This window comes from Bombina bombina, chromosome 2 (genome assembly GCF_027579735.1).
Source record: "Bombina bombina isolate aBomBom1 chromosome 2, aBomBom1.pri, whole genome shotgun sequence".
NCBI classification, from domain to species: domain Eukaryota; kingdom Metazoa; phylum Chordata; class Amphibia; order Anura; family Bombinatoridae; genus Bombina; species Bombina bombina.
The window spans coordinates 1,427,405,960-1,427,427,345 of NC_069500.1; the positions used below are offsets into that span (position 1 = coordinate 1,427,405,960).

The following is a 21,386-nucleotide window of genomic DNA, read 5'->3' on the forward strand; positions in this document are numbered from 1 at the left end:
TTTTTCTATTTCCCATTTGCCAAAAATTATATCTGGGTTTCTAAAATCAATGATGTACCTGTACTCTATTGTTCAAAAGGATGCCATATGTCCTCTTTCCTGCTGTTGTTTTTGTTGAGGGTCCGGAACACTCTTCTAAAAAGGCTGAAGGAGAACGACCTTTACTGTACTGGGTGTCCAATCCTGTTTTTATTTTCAATTTCACGGTTCATAATAAATATCGCTGTGTAACTAAAATCAATGCCATACCTGTACTCTATTGTTCAAAAGGATGGCATACGTGGTGTTTCATTCTGTTGTGGCTGTTGAGGGTCGTGGCCGTGGGACAGCATATAAAACGGCTGGAGCAGAACGACCTGTACTGCCTTGCTGCTCCTTTTAGGCAGGCCAGCTCTTTGCATACATGCCCACAGACTCTGTAATGCATGCCTCTTTTAGGGAGAGGTGCAGCCATAATGCAGGGTCAGAACCTCTGCCTGCAACTGTTATACTCGATTTTGCAAAAGGAAGTAACCTTACCATGGTTCCCTGCACGCACGGATTGTTGTTATATTTTGGTGAGGGTAATCATGATGGCCATGTAGACCACCCCCGAGAGGCATGGAAGTAAGGGATGAGATGAAAGTGCTAAGAATAGTACAACTTGAAAACAAAGAGTTAGCCATGGGTGTTAGTGCAAGACCGCTTGGCTTTTTTTGGACTTTGGGTGCGGCTAATCATGCAGGCCATATAGAGCTGCCACCATTCGGTGTTGTATCATCTATTAAACTAATAAGAACAGAACTACCAAAATACAGCCAATGAAGGGCCTTATGAAGACTGAGCCAAGGTTGTATTGTAGTATTTGGTTTGGCTAATCATGATGGCCATGTAGACCACCACCGAGAGTCCTGGAAGTAACAGGGATGAGATGAAAGTGCTAAGAATAGTACTACTTGAAACAACCGAGTTAGCCATGGGTGTTAATCCAAGACCGCTTGGCTTTATTTTTGTTTTGGGTGCGGCTAATCATGCAGGCCATATAGAGCTGCCACCATTCGGTGTTGTATCATCTATTAAACAAATAAGAACAGAACTACCAAAATACAGCCTATGAAGGGCCTTATGAAGACTGAACCAAGGTTGTATTGTAGTATTTGGTTTGGCTAATCATGATGGCCATGTAGACCACCACCGAGAGTCCTGGAAGTAACAGTGATGATGAGATGAAAGTGCTAAGAATAGTACTACTTGAAACAACTGAGTTAGCCATGGGTGTTAATCCAAGACCGCTTGGCTTTATTTTTGTTTTGGATGCGGCTAATCATGCAGGCCATATAGAGCTGCCACCATTCGGTGTTGTATCATCTATTAAACTAATAAGAACAGAACTACCAAAATACAGCCAATGAAGGGCCTTATGAAGACTGAGCCAAGGTTGTATTGTAGTATTTGGTTTGGCTAATCATGATGGCCATGTAGACCACCACCGAGAGTCCTGGAAGTAACAGGGATGAGATGAAAGTGCTAAGAATAGTACTACTTGAAACAACCGAGTTAGCCATGGGTGTTAATCCAAGACCGCTTGGCTTTATTTTTGTTTTGGGTGCGGCTAATCTTGCAGGCCATATAGAGCTGCCAGCATTCGGTGTTGTATCATCTATTAAACTAATAAGAACAGAACTACCAAAATACAGCCTATGAAGGGCCTTATGAAGACTGAACCAAGGTTGTATTGTAGTATTTGGTTTGGCTAATCATGATGGCCATGTAGACCACCACCGAGAGGCCTGGAAGTAACAGGGATGACATGAAAGTTCTAAGAATAGTACTACTTTAAACAACCATGGGTGTTAATCCAAGACCGCTTGGCTTTTTTTTGGGTTTGGGTGCGGCTAATCATGAAGGCCAGATAGACCTGCCACCATTCGGTGTTGTAACAGGTATTAAACTGCTAAGAACAGTACTACTGAACACAACCTAGTTAGTTACAATGGGTCCCAGAGCATATGTTTTGTTATTATATTTTGTAAGGGTAATCATGCAGGCCATATAGAACTCCACCAATAGGGTGAGTAACAGGTATTGAAATTCTAAGAACAGTACTACTTAACACAAAGTTAACATGGGTCCTAGAGCATATGTCTTATTATTATATTTTGTTAGGGTAATCATGCAGGCCATATAGACCTCCACCGATAGGGTGAGTAACAGGTATTAAAATGCTAAGAACAGTACTAATTAACACAAGCTAGTTACCATGGGTCCCACACCGCGTGTCTTGTTGTTATACTTTGTCAGGGTAATCATGCAGGCCATATAGACCTCCCCCAAAAGGGTGTAACAGGTATTAAAATGCTAAGAACAGTACAAATTAACACAACCTAGTTACCATGGGTCACAGACCCAGAGCAGATGTCTTATTATATTTTGTATGTGTAATCATGCAGGCCGTATAGACCTCCCACGATAGGGTGAGTAACAGGTATTAAAATGCTAAGAAGAGTAATACTTAACACAACCTAGATAACATGGGTCCCAGACCGCATGTTTTGTTATTATATTTTGTAAGGGTAATCATGCAGGCCATATAGACCGCCACCGATAGGGTGAGTAACAGCTATTAAAATGCTTAGGACATTACTACTTAACACAACATAGTTAACATGGGTCCAAGACCCAGAGCAGATGTCTTATTATTATATTTTGTATGGGTAATCATCCAGGCCGTATAGACCTCCCCAAATTGGGGGAGTTACAGAGATTAGAGTGCTAAGAATGGTACTACTTAAAACACAACCTAGTTAACATGGGTCCCAGACCGCATGTCTTATTATTATATTTTTTCAGGGTAATCAGGCAGGCCATATAGACCTCCCCCGATAGGGGGGGTAACAGGGATTAAAGTGCTAAGAAAAGTACTAATTAACACAAACTAGTTACCATGGGTCCAACACCGTGTGTCTTGTTGTTATACTTTGTCAGGGTAATCATGCAGGCCATATAGACCGCCCTTGATAGGGGGAGTAACAGGGATTACAGTTCTAAGAATAGTACTACTTAACACAACCTAGTTACCATGGGTCCCAGACCAGATGTTTTGTTGTTATACTTTGTCAGGCTAATCATGCAGGTCATATAGAACTCCAACAAAAGGGTGGGTAAGAGGGATTCAAGTGATAAGAAAAGTTTTACTTAACACAAAAAAATTACCATGGGTCCCAGAACGCGTGTCTTGTTGTTATACTTTGTCAGGGTAATCATGCAGGCCATATAGACCTCCACCAATAGGGGGAGTTACAGGGCTGAAAGTGCGAAGAATAGTACTACTTAACACAACCTAGTTGGGTCCAAGACCGCATGTTTAATTATTAGACTTTATCAGGGTAATTATATATCTAAAAAATCTATTTTTCTTCTGTCGATTCTATCTAACTATCAATCTATGTATATATATCTATCCGATCTATCTATCTATCTATCTATCTATCTATCTATCTATCTATCTTCTGTCCGGACTGTTTGGAGACATCCACTTGTGTTTCTGACAAATTTGAAGTAGGAGGACAGAACAATCATCTTCTTCCATCTCCCGGTTCCAAAAATGAAGGCCATATAGACCTCAACCGATTGGGGGAGTAACAGGTTGTAGTAAAATGTTAAGAATAGTACTACTTTACACACCACGGGTCACAGACCACATGTCTTATTGTTATACTCTGTCAGGGAAATTATATATATTTCAAATCCATTTATTTATATATCAAATCGATCGAACTAACAAACGTATCGATCAAATGTACATTGCATCTTTTGATCGATGTAATTCGTATCTATAAAATGTATATTGCATCTTTGATTCAATGTAATTCGTATCTATCAAATGTATATTGCATCTATTGAGCTATGTACAGTGCATCGATCGTATGTATATTGCATCGATTGAGCTATGTAATCTATGTATCTATCTATCAAATCTACCTATCTCGTGGTTCTGCAAGTGGACTGTTTGCGGTTGATTGCGGTGCGTTACACTTGGAGTTTGCTCTGTCACTGTGATGCGGCCATAACCCTTACACTACCTGATAGATACGACATCATTACTGATGTTTTAAAGCACGTTATTGCAAACAATTTGGGAATGTTAGGTGATTTAGGCCCTTTATGGGTTAAAAGCAGACTCTGCATAAACTATGTAATTTTACATGGGAGTTTTGCCAGGGATCCCCCTCCAGCATGCCACAGTCCAGGTGTTAGTAACCTTGAAACAACTTTTCCATCACTATTGTGGCCAGAAAGAGTCCTTGTAGGTTTTAAAATTTGCCTGCCTATTGAATTCAATGGCGGGTTCGCGAACAATACCGGAAGTTCGAGTCCGCCGTTCGCGAACCGAAAATTTTAAGTTTGCGACATCACTACTAGTATAGTGGCGGCGACATTGGGGGCAGCAGATTAGGGGTTAATAAGTTTAGTTAGGTGGCGGCGATGTTAAGGACAGCAGATTAGGGGTTAATAAGTGTATTACGTGGCAACGACATTGGGGCAGCAGATTAGGGGTTAATAATATTTAACTAGTGTTTGCGATGCGGGAGTGCGGCGGTTTATGGGTTAATATGTTTATTATAGTGGCGGCAATGTCCAGAGCGGCAGATTAGGGGTTAATAATTTTATTTTAGTAATTGCACATTAGTAATGATAAATTAATTTTCAGATCAGTGGTTTTCACTAAAGATATATTATATTAATGAAGCTAATATGCTGTACAGTATAGATCCATAATATTCTGCCAATGTAGAAATATGTGGAAATATGCATTTTTTCGCCTCTTTCCCTATAGATAGCTTTAAACTCACATATTTAAATTTGTAGGGTATATTAAACTAGGGGTAGAAATTCTCTGTGTAATTATTTAGATATAGGTTTAAATAGGTTCTAGCTGCAATATTGATATTTTTATGACGTTTCCAGTGTTTTCTATTGTTAATTATTTTTGGTTAGATTATCATTCCACCTTTAGGAAATAGGGGGAGTATGAATGTGGATCACATGTATGGAAGTTGTACTTCATTCTACCAATAACAGCTCTGCCAATGCCTATTTTAAGAGGTCGTAACTGCTATGACGTATAGTCCTTGAAAAAGGGCGGAGTCCAGAAACGCACGTCAGAGTTGTTTGTCTATGCCATCTATCCATGACAAGTTTTCATCTGCTATACTTGCACTGAGACATATTGAACCCGAGAATACTTTCTGGATTTTGTGAACAAGCCTGTGGTGTGAAAGTCACAGAGCTACGGAGCTATCCTGCCGTTGAGCCGACTTAGCTGGGCGTGACGTATGCACATGATTGGAAGTGCCTTACAACGGAACCGCAAGTATCGGGCTTAACACTAATATCTATGTTGTTATAACTAAAGTGATATAAGCCTCCACAGCGCTGCGGAATCTGTTGGCGCTCTACAAATAACCAATAATAATAATAATAATAATAAAATTACAAGATTATTCATTTAGACCCCACAAACAAAATAAGATCACAACAATAGTAGAATTGGCCAAAGAAATGAATATTATCACACCCCAACAGGCGAAATTCATGATTAATCTACATGCTATTATCCCAGTGTTTTACATCTTACCCAAAATACATAAGGACATACAGAAACCTCCGGGTCGCCCTATAGTGGCAAGAACAGATTCAGTTTTTGTGAACAAGCCTGTGGTGTGAAAGTCACTGAGCTACGGAGCTATCCTGCCGTTGAGCCGACTGAGCTGGGCGTAACGTATGCACATGATTGGAAGTGCCTTACAACGGAACCACAAGTATCGGGCTTAACACTAATATCTATGTTGTTATAACTAACTGTTGCATTTTATTCATATACTAACACGCTGACGAAAAGCATTGACAGCTACACACAGTGGGAACATTTCATCGCTTACTGTTGTTACTAACTGTTGCACTGAGCTAACACGCTAATACGCTGACAAGAGGCGTTGACAGTTACATGCAGTGTTAATAGACTGACACAACTTACCTGGGATTTACTTGCATATAGTTAAATAGGGGTTAAGAAGAGATCCTACAGAGTGCCTTATTTGTTTTAACATACTAACATAGCAGATGATACTTGCAGGCATTGACTTTGCTGATTAACTTTGCTTATTAACCCTTTCTGAGACGGGTTATATTATTCAACATCCTCATCTTTTGGGATGACAAGTACAAAATCAAGCATTGAAAAATTTGGGTCTTAAGTGACTTTTCTCTGGATAGCGGCATATTTTTTATTCCCCTAGGGACGCCTGGGGTGTAATCACTCTCTTGTTTGTATGCATGATGGATGAATGTTTGGAATGGGAAGGGTTTTAGACAGTGACTTTTTCACTATTTTTGTATACTAATAAAGTTGTTTTTTCATTATTTAGGTGTGCAATATTGTGTAATTTTATTTTAGTGTTTGCGATGCGGGAGGACCTCGGTTTAGGGGTTAATAGATAGTTTATGGGTGTAAGTGTACTTTGTAACACTTTAATTATTAGTTTTATGGTACAGCTCTGTAACGTAAAACCCATAACTACTGACTTTCAGGTGGTGGTACTAATCTTGTAGTTATCAGCTGTACCGCTCACTTTTTGGCTGGACAGGCAAACTCGTAATACAGGCGCAGTGGAAGTCCCATAGGAAAAGGACTTTTTGAAAGCTGCAGTTGTTACGTTGTGTAAAGGCCAAAAAGGTGTGCGGTACAGCTGTAACTACTGGACTCGTAATAGCAGCGGTAGTGAAAAAGCAGCGTTATGAGCCATAACAATGGTTTTTTACTCATAACGCACAACTCGTAATCTAGGAAATGTCTCTGTGCCTGCCAAGTTCAGCCTGCTTACGCCCTGTGCCTACTGATGCTTATATCTCTGTGACTGCCAAGTTCAACCTGGTCAAACCCTGTGCCTACTGACACCTATATCTCTGTGAGTGCAAAGTTCAGCCTGCTTATGCCCTGTGCCTACTGCTGACAATGTCTCTCTGACTGCCAAGTTCAGTCTGCTTATGCCCTGTGCCTACTGATGCCTGTGTCTCTATGACTTCCAAGTTCAGTCTGCTTATGCCCTGTGCCTACTGATGCCTGTGTCTCTATGACTTCCAAGTTCAGCCTTCTTATGCCATGTGCCTACTGATGCCTGTGTCTCTGTGACTTCCAAGTTCATCCTGCTTATGCCCTGTGCCTACTGATGCCTGTGTCTCTGTCACTTCCAAGTTCAGCCTGCATACGCCCTGTGCTTACTGATGCCTGTGTCTCTGTGACTTCCAAGTTCAGCCTGCTTATGCCCTGTGACTACTGATGCCTGTGTCTCTGTGACTTCCAAGTTTAGCCTGCTTATGCCCTGTGCCTACTGATGCCTGTGTCTCTGTGACTTCCAAGTTCAGCCTGCTTATGCCCTGTGCCTACTGATGCCTATGTCTCTGTGACTTCCAAATTCAGTCTGCTTATGCCCTGTGCCTACTGATGCCTGTGTCTCTATGACTTCAAAGATCAGTCTGCTTATGCCCTGTGCCTACTGATGCCTGTGTCTCTGTGACTTCCAAGTTCAGTCTGCTTATGCCATGTGCCCACTGATGCCTGTGTCTCTGTGACTTCCAAGTTCATCCTGCTTATGCCCTGTGCCTACTGATGCCTGTGTCTCTGTGACTTCCAAGTTTAGCCTGCTTATGCCCTGTGCTTACTGATGCCTGTGTCTCTGTGACTTCCAAGTTCAGCCTGCTTATGCCCTGTGCCTACTGATGCCTGTGTCTCTGTGACTTCCAAGTTCAGCTTGCTTATGCCCTGTGCCTACTGATGCCTGTGTCTCTGTGACTTCCAAGTTCAGCCTGCGTATGCCCTGTGCCTACTGATGCCTGTGTCTCTGTGACTTCCAAGTTCAGCTTGCTTATGCCCTGTGCCTACTGATGCCTGTGTCTCTGTGACTTCCAAGTTCAGCCTGCTTATGCCCTGTGCCTACTGATGCCTGTGTCTCTGTGACTTCCAAGTTCAGCCTGCTTATGCCCTGTGCCTACTGATGCCTGTGTCTCTGTGACTTCCAAGTTCAGCTTGCTTATGCCCTGTGCCTACTGATGCCTGTGTCTCTGTGACTTCCAAGTTCAGCTTGCTTATGCCCTGTGCCTACTGATGCCTGTGTCTCTGTGACTTCCAAGTTCAGCCTGCTTCCGCCCTGTACCTACTGATGCCTATATCTCTTTGCCTGCCAGGTTCAGCCTGCTTCCACCCTGTGCCTAATGATGCCTATATCTCTTTGACTGCCAGGTTTAGCCTGCTTACACCCTGTGCCTACTGATGCCTATATCTCTTTGACTGCCAGGTTCAGCCTGCTTACGCCCTATGCCTACTGATGCCTATATCTCTTTGACTGCCAGGTTTAGCCTGCTTACGCCCTGTGCCTACTGATGCCTATATCTCTTTGACTGCCAGGTTCAGCCTGCTTACGCCCTGTGCCTACTGTTCCCTAAATCTCTTTGACTGTAAGGTTCAGCCTGCTTACGCCCTGTGCCTACTGATGCCTATATCTCTTTGACTGCCAGGTTCAGCCTGCTTACGCCCTATGCCTACTGATGCCTAAATCTCTTTGACTGTAAGGTTCAGCCTGCTTACGCCCTGTGCCTACTGATGCCTAAATCTCTTTGACTGTAAGGTTCAGCCTGCTTACGCCCTGTGCCTACTGATGCCTAAATCTCTTTGACTGTAAGGTTCAGCCTGCTTACGCCCTGTGCCTACTGATGCCTATATCTCTTTGACTGCACATGATTGGAAGTGCCTTACAACGGAACCACAAGTATCGGGCTTAACACTAATATCTATGTTGTTATAACTAACTGTTGCATTTTATTCATATACTAACACGCTGACGAAAAGCATTGACAGCTACACACAGTGGGAACATTTCATCGCTTACTGTTGTTACTAACTGTTGCACTGAGCTAACACGCTAATACGCTGACAAGAGGCGTTGACAGTTACATGCAGTGTTAATAGACTGACACAACTTACCTGGGATTTACTTGCATATAGTTAAATAGGGGTTAAGAAGAGATCCTACAGAGTGCCTTATTTGTTTTAACATACTAACATAGCAGATGATACTTGCAGGCATTGACTTTGCTGATTAACTTTGCTTATTAACCCTTTCTGAGACGGGTTATATTATTCAACATCCTCATCTTTTGGGATGACAAGTACAAAATCAAGCATTGAAAAATTTGGGTCTTAAGTGACTTTTCTCTGGATAGCGGCATATTTTTTATTCCCCTAGGGACGCCTGGGGTGTAATCACTCTCTTGTTTGTATGCATGATGGATGAATGTTTGGAATGGGAAGGGTTTTAGACAGTGACTTTTTCACTATTTTTGTATACTAATAAAGTTGTTTTTTCATTATTTAGGTGTGCAATATTGTGTAATTTTATTTTAGTGTTTGCGATGCGGGAGGACCTCGGTTTAGGGGTTAATAGATAGTTTATGGGTGTAAGTGTACTTTGTAACACTTTAATTATTAGTTTTATGGTACAGCTCTGTAACGTAAAACCCATAACTACTGACTTTCAGGTGGTGGTACTAATCTTGTAGTTATCAGCTGTACCGCTCACTTTTTGGCTGGACAGGCAAACTCGTAATACAGGCGCAGTGGAAGTCCCATAGGAAAAGGACTTTTTGAAAGCTGCAGTTGTTACGTTGTGTAAAGGTCAAAAAGGTGTGCGGTACAGCTGTAACTACTGGACTCGTAATAGCAGCGGTAGTGAAAAAGCAGCGTTATGAGCCATAACAATGGTTTTTTACTCATAACGCACAACTCGTAATCTAGGAAATGTCTCTGTGCCTGCCAAGTTCAGCCTGCTTACGCCCTGTGCCTACTGATGCTTATATCTCTGTGACTGCCAAGTTCAACCTGGTCAAACCCTGTGCCTACTGACACCTATATCTCTGTGAGTGCAAAGTTCAGCCTGCTTATGCCCTGTGCCTACTGCTGACAATGTCTCTCTGACTGCCAAGTTCAGTCTGCTTATGCCCTGTGCCTACTGATGCCTGTGTCTCTATGACTTCCAAGTTCAGTCTGCTTATGCCCTGTGCCTACTGATGCCTGTGTCTCTATGACTTCCAAGTTCAGCCTTCTTATGCCATGTGCCTACTGATGCCTGTGTCTCTGTGACTTCCAAGTTCATCCTGCTTATGCCCTGTGCCTACTGATGCCTGTGTCTCTGTCACTTCCAAGTTCAGCCTGCATACGCCCTGTGCTTACTGATGCCTGTGTCTCTGTGACTTCCAAGTTCAGCCTGCTTATGCCCTGTGACTACTGATGCCTGTGTCTCTGTGACTTCCAAGTTTAGCCTGCTTATGCCCTGTGCCTACTGATGCCTGTGTCTCTGTGACTTCCAAGTTCAGCCTGCTTATGCCCTGTGCCTACTGATGCCTATGTCTCTGTGACTTCCAAATTCAGTCTGCTTATGCCCTGTGCCTACTGATGCCTGTGTCTCTATGACTTCCAAGATCAGTCTGCTTATGCCCTGTGCCTACTGATGCCTGTGTCTCTGTGACTTCCAAGTTCAGTCTGCTTATGCCATGTGCCCACTGATGCCTGTGTCTCTGTGACTTCCAAGTTCATCCTGCTTATGCCCTGTGCCTACTGATGCCTGTGTCTCTGTGACTTCCAAGTTCAGCCTGCTTATGCCCTGTGCTTACTGATGCCTGTGTCTCTGTGACTTCCAAGTTCAGCCTGCTTATGCCCTGTGCCTACTGATGCCTGTGTCTCTGTGACTTCCAAGTTCAGCTTGCTTATGCCCTGTGCCTACTGATGCCTGTGTCTCTGTGACTTCCAAGTTCAGCCTGCGTATGCCCTGTGCCTACTGATGCCTGTGTCTCTGTGACTTCCAAGTTCAGCTTGCTCATGCCCTGTGCCTACTGATGCCTGTGTCTCTGTGACTTCCAAGTTCAGCCTGCTTATGCCCTGTGCCTACTGATGCCTGTGTCTCTGTGACTTCCAAGTTCAGCCTGCTTATGCCCTGTGCCTACTGATGCCTGTGTCTCTGTGACTTCCAAGTTCAGCTTGCTTATGCCCTGTGCCTACTGATGCCTGTGTCTCTGTGACTTCCAAGTTCAGCTTGCTTATGCCCTGTGCCTACTGATGCCTGTGTCTCTGTGACTTCCAAGTTCAGCTTGCTTATGCCCTGTGCCTACTGATGCCTGTGTCTCTGTGACTTCCAAGTTCAGCCTGCTTCCGCCCTGTACCTACTGATGCCTATATCTCTTTGCCTGCCAGGTTCAGCCTGCTTCCACCCTGTGCCTAATGATGCCTATATCTCTTTGACTGCCAGGTTTAGCCTGCTTACACCCTGTGCCTACTGATGCCTATATCTCTTTGACTGCCAGGTTCAGCCTGCTTACGCCCTATGCCTACTGATGCCTATATCTCTTTGACTGCCAGGTTTAGCCTGCTTACGCCCTGTGCCTACTGATGCCTATATCTCTTTGACTGCCAGGTTCAGCCTGCTTACGCCCTGTGCCTACTGTTCCCTAAATCTCTTTGACTGTAAGGTTCAGCCTGCTTACGCCCTGTGCCTACTGATGCCTATATCTCTTTGACTGCCAGGTTCAGCCTGCTTACGCCCTATGCCTACTGATGCCTAAATCTCTTTGACTGTAAGGTTCAGCCTGCTTACGCCCTGTGCCTACTGATGCCTAAATCTCTTTGACTGTAAGGTTCAGCCTGCTTACGCCCTGTGCCTACTGATGCCTAAATCTCTTTGACTGTAAGGTTCAGCCTGCTTACGCCCTGTGCCTACTGATGCCTATATCTCTTTGACTGCCAGGTTCAGCCTGCTTACGCCCTGTGCCTACTGATGCCTATATCTCTTTGACTGTAAGGTTCAGCCTGCTTACGCCCTGTGCATATAGCGGACAATGTCTCTCTGACTGCCAAGTTCACCCCGCCTGAGCCTAGTCTCTACTTCTGCCAATGTGGTACTCTGTGTAAACAGCATATTTTTTTATTTTGCAGTGTATGTATCGTCTTTTTATACTCTCATGTTAATACATTGGGGCCTATTTAAGAAGCCGCATATGCTGCTGTTGACTCGCTGAAAACATAAGTTAAGAAGCAGCGGTCTTAAGGCCGCTGCTCCTTAACTTATCCACCACCTCTGAGGTGGCGGACAGAAATCATCCCGATCAGATACAATCGAGATGATTGACACCCCCTGCTAGTGGCCGATTAGCTGCGAATCTGCAGGGGGCGGCATTGCACAAGCATTTCACTATGTAATGTAGCGGACCTTATCCGCTACAGTGGATCATGTCCGCCTGCATCTTAATAAATTAGCCCCATTGTCTTTAACATATTGTATTTCAATATTGAGTGTCTGTACAATTGGGGTAAGCTTTATATTATTTTAAAGACAGAATGTATTTTAATTTAAGATAAACTTTGCAAAAAGTTTGTTACAGCTGTGTCCTGAGAATTTCTGTAAAATGTGCAAATGTTCTTGTCAAAATTCAGATTAGTTTATATAAATTGACATCCCAATGGTTACAATATTTTCTGTTTGCTGTGCAGACATCTATTCTAGTAAACACCAAAACGTTCATGAATTCTGTAGCATAACAACGATAGAGTAATCAAGCATTTACCATTTTGCTTTTCATTTTGTGTTCAAACTTTTTAATATTTTATTTTATTATTGTTATTAGGATTCTGAAAGTTTTGAGGATTAAACATATAATATTAAATGGCATACATATGCATTAATCTTACCTTCAGTCAGACAACCTTGCCAGATCTCACAATGACTGCTCATAGATTCAAGTTGTAAAGATGCCAAACTTTTAATTGTCCTGAATGTGATTTTACTATAAGGATACAGACTTGCTGGGTAAAGAAGTAAATTCAGTTCCTACAATATTAGTAAATGATGGTTAGAATATAATTAAATTGTAAGAAAATATACATAATAAACATTACATACACATTAATAAATATATAATAAAAAAAATAAATAGTCTTTACATTTTAAATATTAAAATTAAAATGTGGTAAAGCACAAAAAGTAATTTAATTTTTGCAATTTATATAGATGAGATAAGTCTAAATTTCCCATTTAATAAATTCATATAAATGCAACACAGAGATATTAAATTGAAAAGACATCTTAAATAGCACCCAGACTTTTTCATAGTTCATATATCATATGGTAAACTGGCCAAACTGAATTGAATGCAGTAGATGATATTGAAATGTAGTACAGAGACTAAAAACAAAATTTATGCTTACATGATAAATTGTTTACTTTCGGAATGATGATGGTCTACAATCCTCCATAACATATGGGATATATTTCCCGGCACTAGGAGGAGGTTAAGAACCCATATCAGATCTTAAAATCCCTCCCAAATCCCAAACCTCTTAGTTTAAATTATAGAAGAGTAGAGAATGGGAAACATATAGGTAGGAAAGACAAAGCAGGGTCTGTAGAGGTGTCATTACAACTGTTGCCAAAACACTGAAATGGGTGGGGCCTGTGGACCATCATCATTCTGAAAGAAAATAATTTATCAGGTAAGCATACATTTTGTATTCTTTCATAAAATGATGATGGTCCACATTCCTCCATAACATATGGGATTAATACTCAAGCAGAAAGTCTATGTTACGGAAAGGGTGGGATAATTTTTCTGGCAGTACTTATTTAGCCGACACTACGGCCTAAAGGTCTTTCCTGCCAAAAGCTGCTTGCGAAAAACCAAAACATCAGAGCAATAAAATCTGAAAAAATATGCAGAGAAGACCATGTTGACGCATTGCAAATCTGCTTCAAAATGTATAGTCTTTAAAAACCCACAATGTTGCAACTGCTCTTGTGGAAAGAGCTGTAATACGATTAGGAGGTGACTTTCCTGCCTTCAAGTAAGCCTTGTGAATAATTTCATTGAGTCAAGAGGCCAATGATAACCTAGTAGCTCCTGCACCTTATGAATCCCAGTGTAGTGAAAGAACAAACTAGAAGTGTGTTTTACTTAGAGTTAGCAGGATATGAACGCAATGAAGGAACAACAATTTTGTATTCTATTTAATTGTGCCAGTGTGAAATATATTTATATTTTAATGTTAAAAAGATAATTACCTTGGGTTGTATCATTGCATTTGCTGGTCCTTTCACACTAAATGTGTCGTTACAGTACAGAGTTTTGGTTTGTGGTGGTACATCGAGCCTACAGAATTGATTTGCCTCTTCATTAATTTTGATGCACTAAAATGTAACACAAATACATAATAGATGTTATTTTAATATGAATATTAGGTTCTACTGTTAATGCTGATATTACATTATCAATTACCTCATATATGGAATTATCATTAGGTATCAGGTAGAGATGTATTATGTAGGTCTTGGAGCATTTGCAATAAACCAGAACGGCACCATGAATTGGGATTATATTACGTATTGCAGTAGATAAAAACATATAAAGAGCTCCCAAAAGTGAGAAGTCAGGATTTTCAACTACTACATAGTATGGCTCAATTGTTGCAGCTGTTTCCAGGATCATGTTATCATCTTTAAAGTGACCAACTTTAAATCTAGATAGGTCCACATCTCCACCTGTAAATATACAAAATAATGCAAAAGTTAAAGGGACAGTAATAAACTTACAATTTACAAATAAAAAATTATAATATATAAAATAAATTAAAAATATTATTGCATTAGGACCTTGTTTGAGGCAATCATGGGTGTCTGGATTTTTTCTGCTCCTACCACATTTTTAACAAGTTTCTTAGAACTTGCAAGGCTGATAAGGTGTCACGCATTTGCATCTAATCCTGAAAACATTGCTATTGTGGATTGCACTACCAGCTGTTATAAAGAGGTATAAAATACATACTAGGCTTACATACATACATACAAACATATAAACACATATATAAATGTGTATGTATATATAATATATAAATACATACAGAAAGAAAAGCAGTCTGCCAGAAACGCTTTTTTCACAGCGGAAAACTTTTCTGACGTATATTAGTCTGATCCCGCCTAGCAAGGTCATTCCAGTACCAAAATACCAGGCAATTTTACTCTTAACAAGGCAAATTGCAACCCCAGATAATCTTTTTATTTTTTATTTTTATCAAATACGGAAAAAAATATACAATAAGATTAAATACATAATAATAAATACTTCATGATTTCATGATTCATGAAAGGCACCACAACAGTCTTGAAACCCTTGACAGACACCATCCTGGACAAAAGGAAAAATAAAATCTTTGACCTTACGGTTCAGCTCTCATTAAAAAAAAGGTGATACCTATACCAGGTAACTTACTAACTTTGAAGGCATCCTTTAAAACATAAAAAAAATAATTCAGTGCCCCCATTTCTTTCAGGAGAGGAAGATCACACAAAAGGGCCAAAAGTCCATGTTGGCTTTTTGAAGTTGAGGATAATCAACACTCTTTACTTACACAGTTATGGAGGAAACACAGCAACCTTTTTACTCTTTGTTATCAGTAACTGCACGCATTACTAAAATCAACGATTGTGAACTTATTTTCTCTGAGGATAAAAGCGTCCTAGCATTAAGCACATTATTTGAGCATATGGAAAATCTATTAATGGAGTCAAAAACCCAGTGGGACATTTGAACTTTGGAGAAGTACCGAAGTTTGAACATGATCCCAAGAGGATTAAGGGTGTATAAATTTCCCACTTTTGAGGTGGACACCCAGGAAAAAGATTTTGTGGATGCTTGGGATGTTGTACTCCCAGATTGTTCATTAAGGCTGATGGGACTTTTAATACAGTATAAAAACAGACTTTTGGACATTATTAGGAAGGATATTAATGATTTGTCGGTAGAAATGAATAGAAGGTGCAATAACGCGATCTCCGGAACTTGCCTGGGTTCCTGTTAGGGGGCGGAGACTAATGGCTGCATGTTTCATGTCGGCGTGCAGGTCGACCGGCAATACCTTATCCCCCTCTCATAGCTCTATAGCCCCAGATCTCTGTGGTTCTGAGGGGCCGTGGCAAGTTTGACTCTGCCGGAGAAAGGAATCCACAGTGGCCAGCTTGGTCAGCGGCATGGCCGCATCTCTGTTTTTAGACTGGTTCAGTCGTGACTCACAGTAATAACCTGGATGGGAAAGGAGAATCTCCGTGGATTACCCAGGTTTTAGATTGCCTGAAGACTGCTGCCCCTGCCTAGATCAGTCTGGTCGCATCTAGGGGTCAAGAAAACCGAATATAGTGGGCGCTGCATTAATCTAGACCTACCTGAGCAGAGGATATCGGGACATCGGGACATTGGGCGTTATGATCCAGAGTGAGGGCGCACTGTTGCGTTGATGATTGTGGAGGGATCTGCACGCCACGCTTTGCGGTAAAGTGCCAGAAGAACTGTCAGTGTTTGTCCACTGGAGCGAGTCCCGGCTTCTGAGGTAGTCTTCTTCCGAAAAGTGGGGCAATCTGTGGTTCTACCGTGGTAGGTGTCTCTCTGGCTGGAAGTTAGCCCTTTACGTTGGAGACATCCCGGACTGCGTCGTAGAGCCCGCAGGTATTTCTGACAGTGTCTATATTTTGCAATATAAAGAAAACCGACCTTTGCTGTTGGGCTGGTAATCCTGTTAAAAAGTTAATTGCTAGTCTGGGACAGGGATCAACTAACTGCCCGGTTTAACCTAGTGGATGACATACTCAGTTTGGAATTTACCCCCTTACCAGGCATCGCTGTACAGCAGAGATTACTGGTGACATTTCAGCAAAAAATCTGGCTATTTGGTTATGTTCATCCAAATATTAGCACAAAAAAAGTGCATTACAGTTTTTTTGTTGCACTGGACTATTGTTATGTCTCTGGATGTAAATTGCACATGACAAACACAAATGGGTTATGTACAACGTGCTGCTGCATATGTTGATGTAAAGTGCAACTGGTATAAGCCTATGTAGATTTGTTGTTACATTCTTGTCTGAAGGAGTGTGGTATTTCTTAGAGGGTCATATACAGCTCAAATTTTGTTAAACTTGCTAAACATTTGTTATACTGTATTGATAGTGGTTTCCTAAGACCTTGTAAGGCTGTATATCTGATATTAGTTTGACAAGTTAGGGACAGTATTGTGATATACAGGTTATATAATATCATATGGTGAAATTAGATAATTCAGAGACCTGAGTAAGTGTAAAAATGATCAGGTACTAAGTTAAATGTACCGATGTGCAGTTAGTGCTGCTTGGCCATTTCTGGATAAATAAGGCATAGGCTGTCTGGTATCAGCAAAGTTAAGGGGTTTTTCTATATCATATTATTTTGATTCTAGCAAACACTAATACACGCAATTGCACAAGATAGTAACCTTTTAATCACACACACACAAAACAAAAAATTATATAATAAAAAAAAACCAAAAAAAAAACCACACCACTATTCACTGGGACAAGTTCCCTGCTTGATTTAGTCGGTTCATTAACTGACTCATATACGGTATAATGTCTACAGACATTCTCCAGTAGGTTTTTTTTTTTCTCACCAAATTGTATTTTTCACTTTTTTTTTCTTCCTCACTTCTTTTGCCACACTATCAATGGAAAAATTCATTACACAGGCAAAAACTAACTCCCAAAAAATGCCTGCCAAATCCAAGGATACAAAAGCCAAGATGGCTGATAACAGTGTTGATAGTATATCAGATACGGCTCCTTTAGTTATAGATACTCAGGCCCTTATTAGCCAGCTATCTGCTATTTTTTCACCACAATTTGACTCTATAAAAAAAGAGTTAGGAGTTATCTCATCTGATATAGGGGCACTCTCTATGGAAATTAAGCAATTCTCAATAAGACTTGTTGAAGCTGAAGACAGGATTTCATCACTAGAAGATCAGGCAAACACACAACAAATAACTATACAAAAACAAGAGGATAAGTTAAACAGTATGCAATTGCGCCTGGAGGATTTGGAGGATCGCTCCAGGCGCAATAACATCAGAATTATTGGCCTACCAGAATCCCCGGAGTTTGAGGATCTCATGACATTTTCTTCCATTACCCTACCACAGGTCCTGGGTATGCCAGCACATTTGTTACCATTAGTAATCGAGAGAGCGCACAGAGTTGGCCCCAGGAAGTCTGTGGTTAATGGGTCTGTTAGATCAAGAATGGTTATCTTCAAGCTCCTGAAATTCCAGGATAAAATTGAGTTATTAAATCTCTTAAAAAAAAAAAAAAAGAGCCGCTGATATTTGGTAACAACAAGATATTGTTGTTCCAGGATTTCTCCGGCGAGACCTCAGCCAGGAGAAAAACCATGGCCCCTTACTGTACGCAGTTAATAAATAAAGGCATTAATGCCTGGCTGATGTACCCGGCTAGAATTATAATTGAGGACAAAGGCAGGAGACAGGTGTTTACTGAAATATCGGAGGTCATTGAATTTTTAAAAACCCTGGGATAATGATGAAGTGTAAATATTATAATCCTAGTATTGTGAGATCGATTTTGATGATAAGGAAGTGCAGTTTATTTCTGGACTGGATGTTCTTTCCTTTTTTTTTTTTCCCTCCCCTCTCTTTCTCTTTCCCTGGAGACAAATAGTTATTTGTTAATATTAGGAAGAAATGATGGAGGGAATTAGGATGTTCTCTTGGAACGTGGGGGGTATAGCATCTCCAGTGAAACGCAAATTGATTATTAAAACTTTAGCTAAGTTACAACCCGACCTAGTTTTTCTCCAGGAAACACATCTTAAAGAGACAGAAGCAGCAAAGCTGAGGATCAACTGGGCCGGGGAGGTAATCTCTACCAATGGTTCCAATAAAAAATGTGGTGTGGTAGTACTATTGCATAAACAATTAGACTATAAGATAATCAAGATAGAAATTGATGTTGAAGCCAGATTTATTTTACTCCAAATAATGGTTAAAAATATAAAATTTGCAATTTGTAATATTTATGCGCCAAATAGACTTTCAATAGAATTCTGGGAAAAAATCCAAAATAAGGTATTTCCATTTATAGGGCAAAATTTAGTTATATGCGGAGACTTCAATATGACATTGGACCCATTAATAGATCGGTTTTCATACAAAAATGTAGTTAGTAACAGGCAAAGTGCTAATTATTTTCAGAAATTCTGCCACAAATTAAAATTGACAGATATTTGGCGGATCCAAAATCCGGATATTTCAGTATACACATGTGAGTCCAGAGCCCACAGGACATTTTCCATGATTGACCTGTTTTTGGTCTCTGAATCTCTTTCTATCTTGCAATTAAAGGCGGAGATAAGAGAGATCCTGATATCGGACCACGCAATCATTTTATTAACCTTCCCTTCTCTGAACAAGGCCAAATTACAAAAAGCGGTATTTTGCTTTCCTCGTTTTTTATGTTCTGAGCCCAGGTTTCAATCGTGGCTACAATTTAAAATGGCAGGAGTATGGTCTCAATAATAGTGAATATAGAAATAAAATTGAAATTTTTTGGGAGGCATCTAAAACGGTGTTAAGTGGAGAGATTATGGCTTATTTGAATATACGTGGGAAAAATTTCGGGAGGTTACATTGGCAAAGAGAGTAAAGAATGCATATATACAGGTACAGAATGTTCCTTCGCAGCAAAATTGGGATAACTACATTGCCATTAGAAAAGAGCAAGATCTCTTTTTAAAACAAAAATCCCAAGCTGATGAAATCAGAATAAATCAGCACTACAAGGGCTTTCATGGGTGCTCGGCTAAATACTTGGCTATACTCACTAAAAGTAGGAAGAAAAAAAATCTCATACCTGTTATTAAAGATAATGAGACTAGATACTTTGAAACCTCGGAAATCTGTAAAATCTTTGCCACTTATTACCAACATCTATATTCCCCAGTGAATATTAATCTCTATAACCAAGATTTATTCTGGTCAAAAATTGTAACCCCAAAGATTCAAGTTGAAGATTTGACTATGTTAAACGAACCCATAACTAGAGAAGAGATCTGTAAAGCTATTGATAAATTGAAACCAAATAAAGTGCCCGGTCCAGATGGATTTCCATCAGAGTTTTATAAATGTTTGAAGGAAGATTTATTACCGGTACTAGAGAATCTATTCAATAATTATTATGCAGTAGACAAATCAATTTCATCTTATTTCACAATGGCCAATATCTCTCTTATTTTGAAAAAGGGTAAAGATGCTGAGGATCCAGCATCGTATAGGCCGATTTCGGTTTTAAATTCAGATTATAAGATTCTAGCATCCATTTTAGCTGACAGATTCTCATCTTGTCTACAGAAACTCATTCATCCTGATCAGACGGGGTTCATGACTAATAGAAATCCGTCTAAGAATATACGTAAATTAACAACTTTCTTAGATTATGCCTGGAATGAGGAGCAAAAATCCAACGCGAGTAGAGGACTTGATATAGCCATCCTTACATTGGACGCGGTCAAAGCGTTTGACTCCATAGTCTGGGAACATCTATTTAGCTCACTGGGAAAATTTGGGATTAAAGGGAACTTTGTGCAATTTATTCACAGAATTTATTCGAATCCTATATCATATATAATGGTAAATGGGACCCGGCAAGGCTGCCCATTATCTCCCCTGCTGTTTAACACAGCATAAGAGCCGCTCGCGATAAGAGTAAGAAATAGCCTGACGGGGATCTCAGTAGGCTTGCATCGCTTAAATATCTTGTTATATGTGGATGATATTCTAGTGTTTCTAGAGAATATGCAGCAATCTATCCCAATTTTGACCCAGCTATTGGTAGAGTTCAGCTCATTTTCAGGCTACAAGGTTAATACGGAAAAAAGTGAACTGATGTGTGTGGGGAAATCGTCGTCTAGGTTTTTTTAATAATCCTTTTAAAGAGGTAGACACTATTAAATATTTGGGACTTGTGTTACATAAGAATCCTAAGCACTGGTACTCAGACAATTATATTCCCTTGTTGCAAAAAAATCAAATTAGATCTGCAATTATGGACCTCCTTTCCATTGTCTCTAACGGCGCGAGTGAACCTGGTTAAAACTATTATTTTTCCACGCCTTCTCTATCCACTACAAAATTTATCCTTATTTCTATCTAACAGTGACCTAAGAAAGTTGCACTGCTACTTCTCTAAATTTATATGGCAAAATAAAAAACCACGCATTGCGTTAGCTAGGCTAATGCAGAAATCTGGGGCTGGTGGTTTATCGTTCCCAGATATCAGCTTGTATAACATTGCATCATTGGTAAAAGTCACGATTGACTGGCTGGCTAGAACAGATACATTCTCCTCTTTTGAAGAGGAGTCCTTTTTGATAAACCCATTTGCATTAACAGCTATATTACATTGTAAGCCTCGACAGTTGCCCTCTAATGTTTTCTT

At 40.4% G+C, this 21,386-nt stretch overlaps 1 protein-coding gene across 1 annotated transcript in view; it reads right to left on the reverse strand.

The window, feature by feature from the left end:
• The window catches only part of LOC128647596 (NACHT, LRR and PYD domains-containing protein 1a allele 5), a 355,378-nt gene that overhangs the window by 171,678 nt on the left and 162,314 nt on the right, over positions 1 to 21,386 (reverse strand). Inside the window, exons 5-7 of the mRNA XM_053700353.1 lie at positions 14,353 to 14,615; positions 14,139 to 14,264; positions 12,773 to 12,911 (exon numbers count right to left, since the gene is read on the reverse strand). Of these exons, the coding sequence (XP_053556328.1) occupies positions 12,773 to 12,911; positions 14,139 to 14,264; positions 14,353 to 14,615 (528 nt within the window). The remainder of the gene's footprint in view (positions 1 to 12,772; positions 12,912 to 14,138; positions 14,265 to 14,352; positions 14,616 to 21,386) is intronic.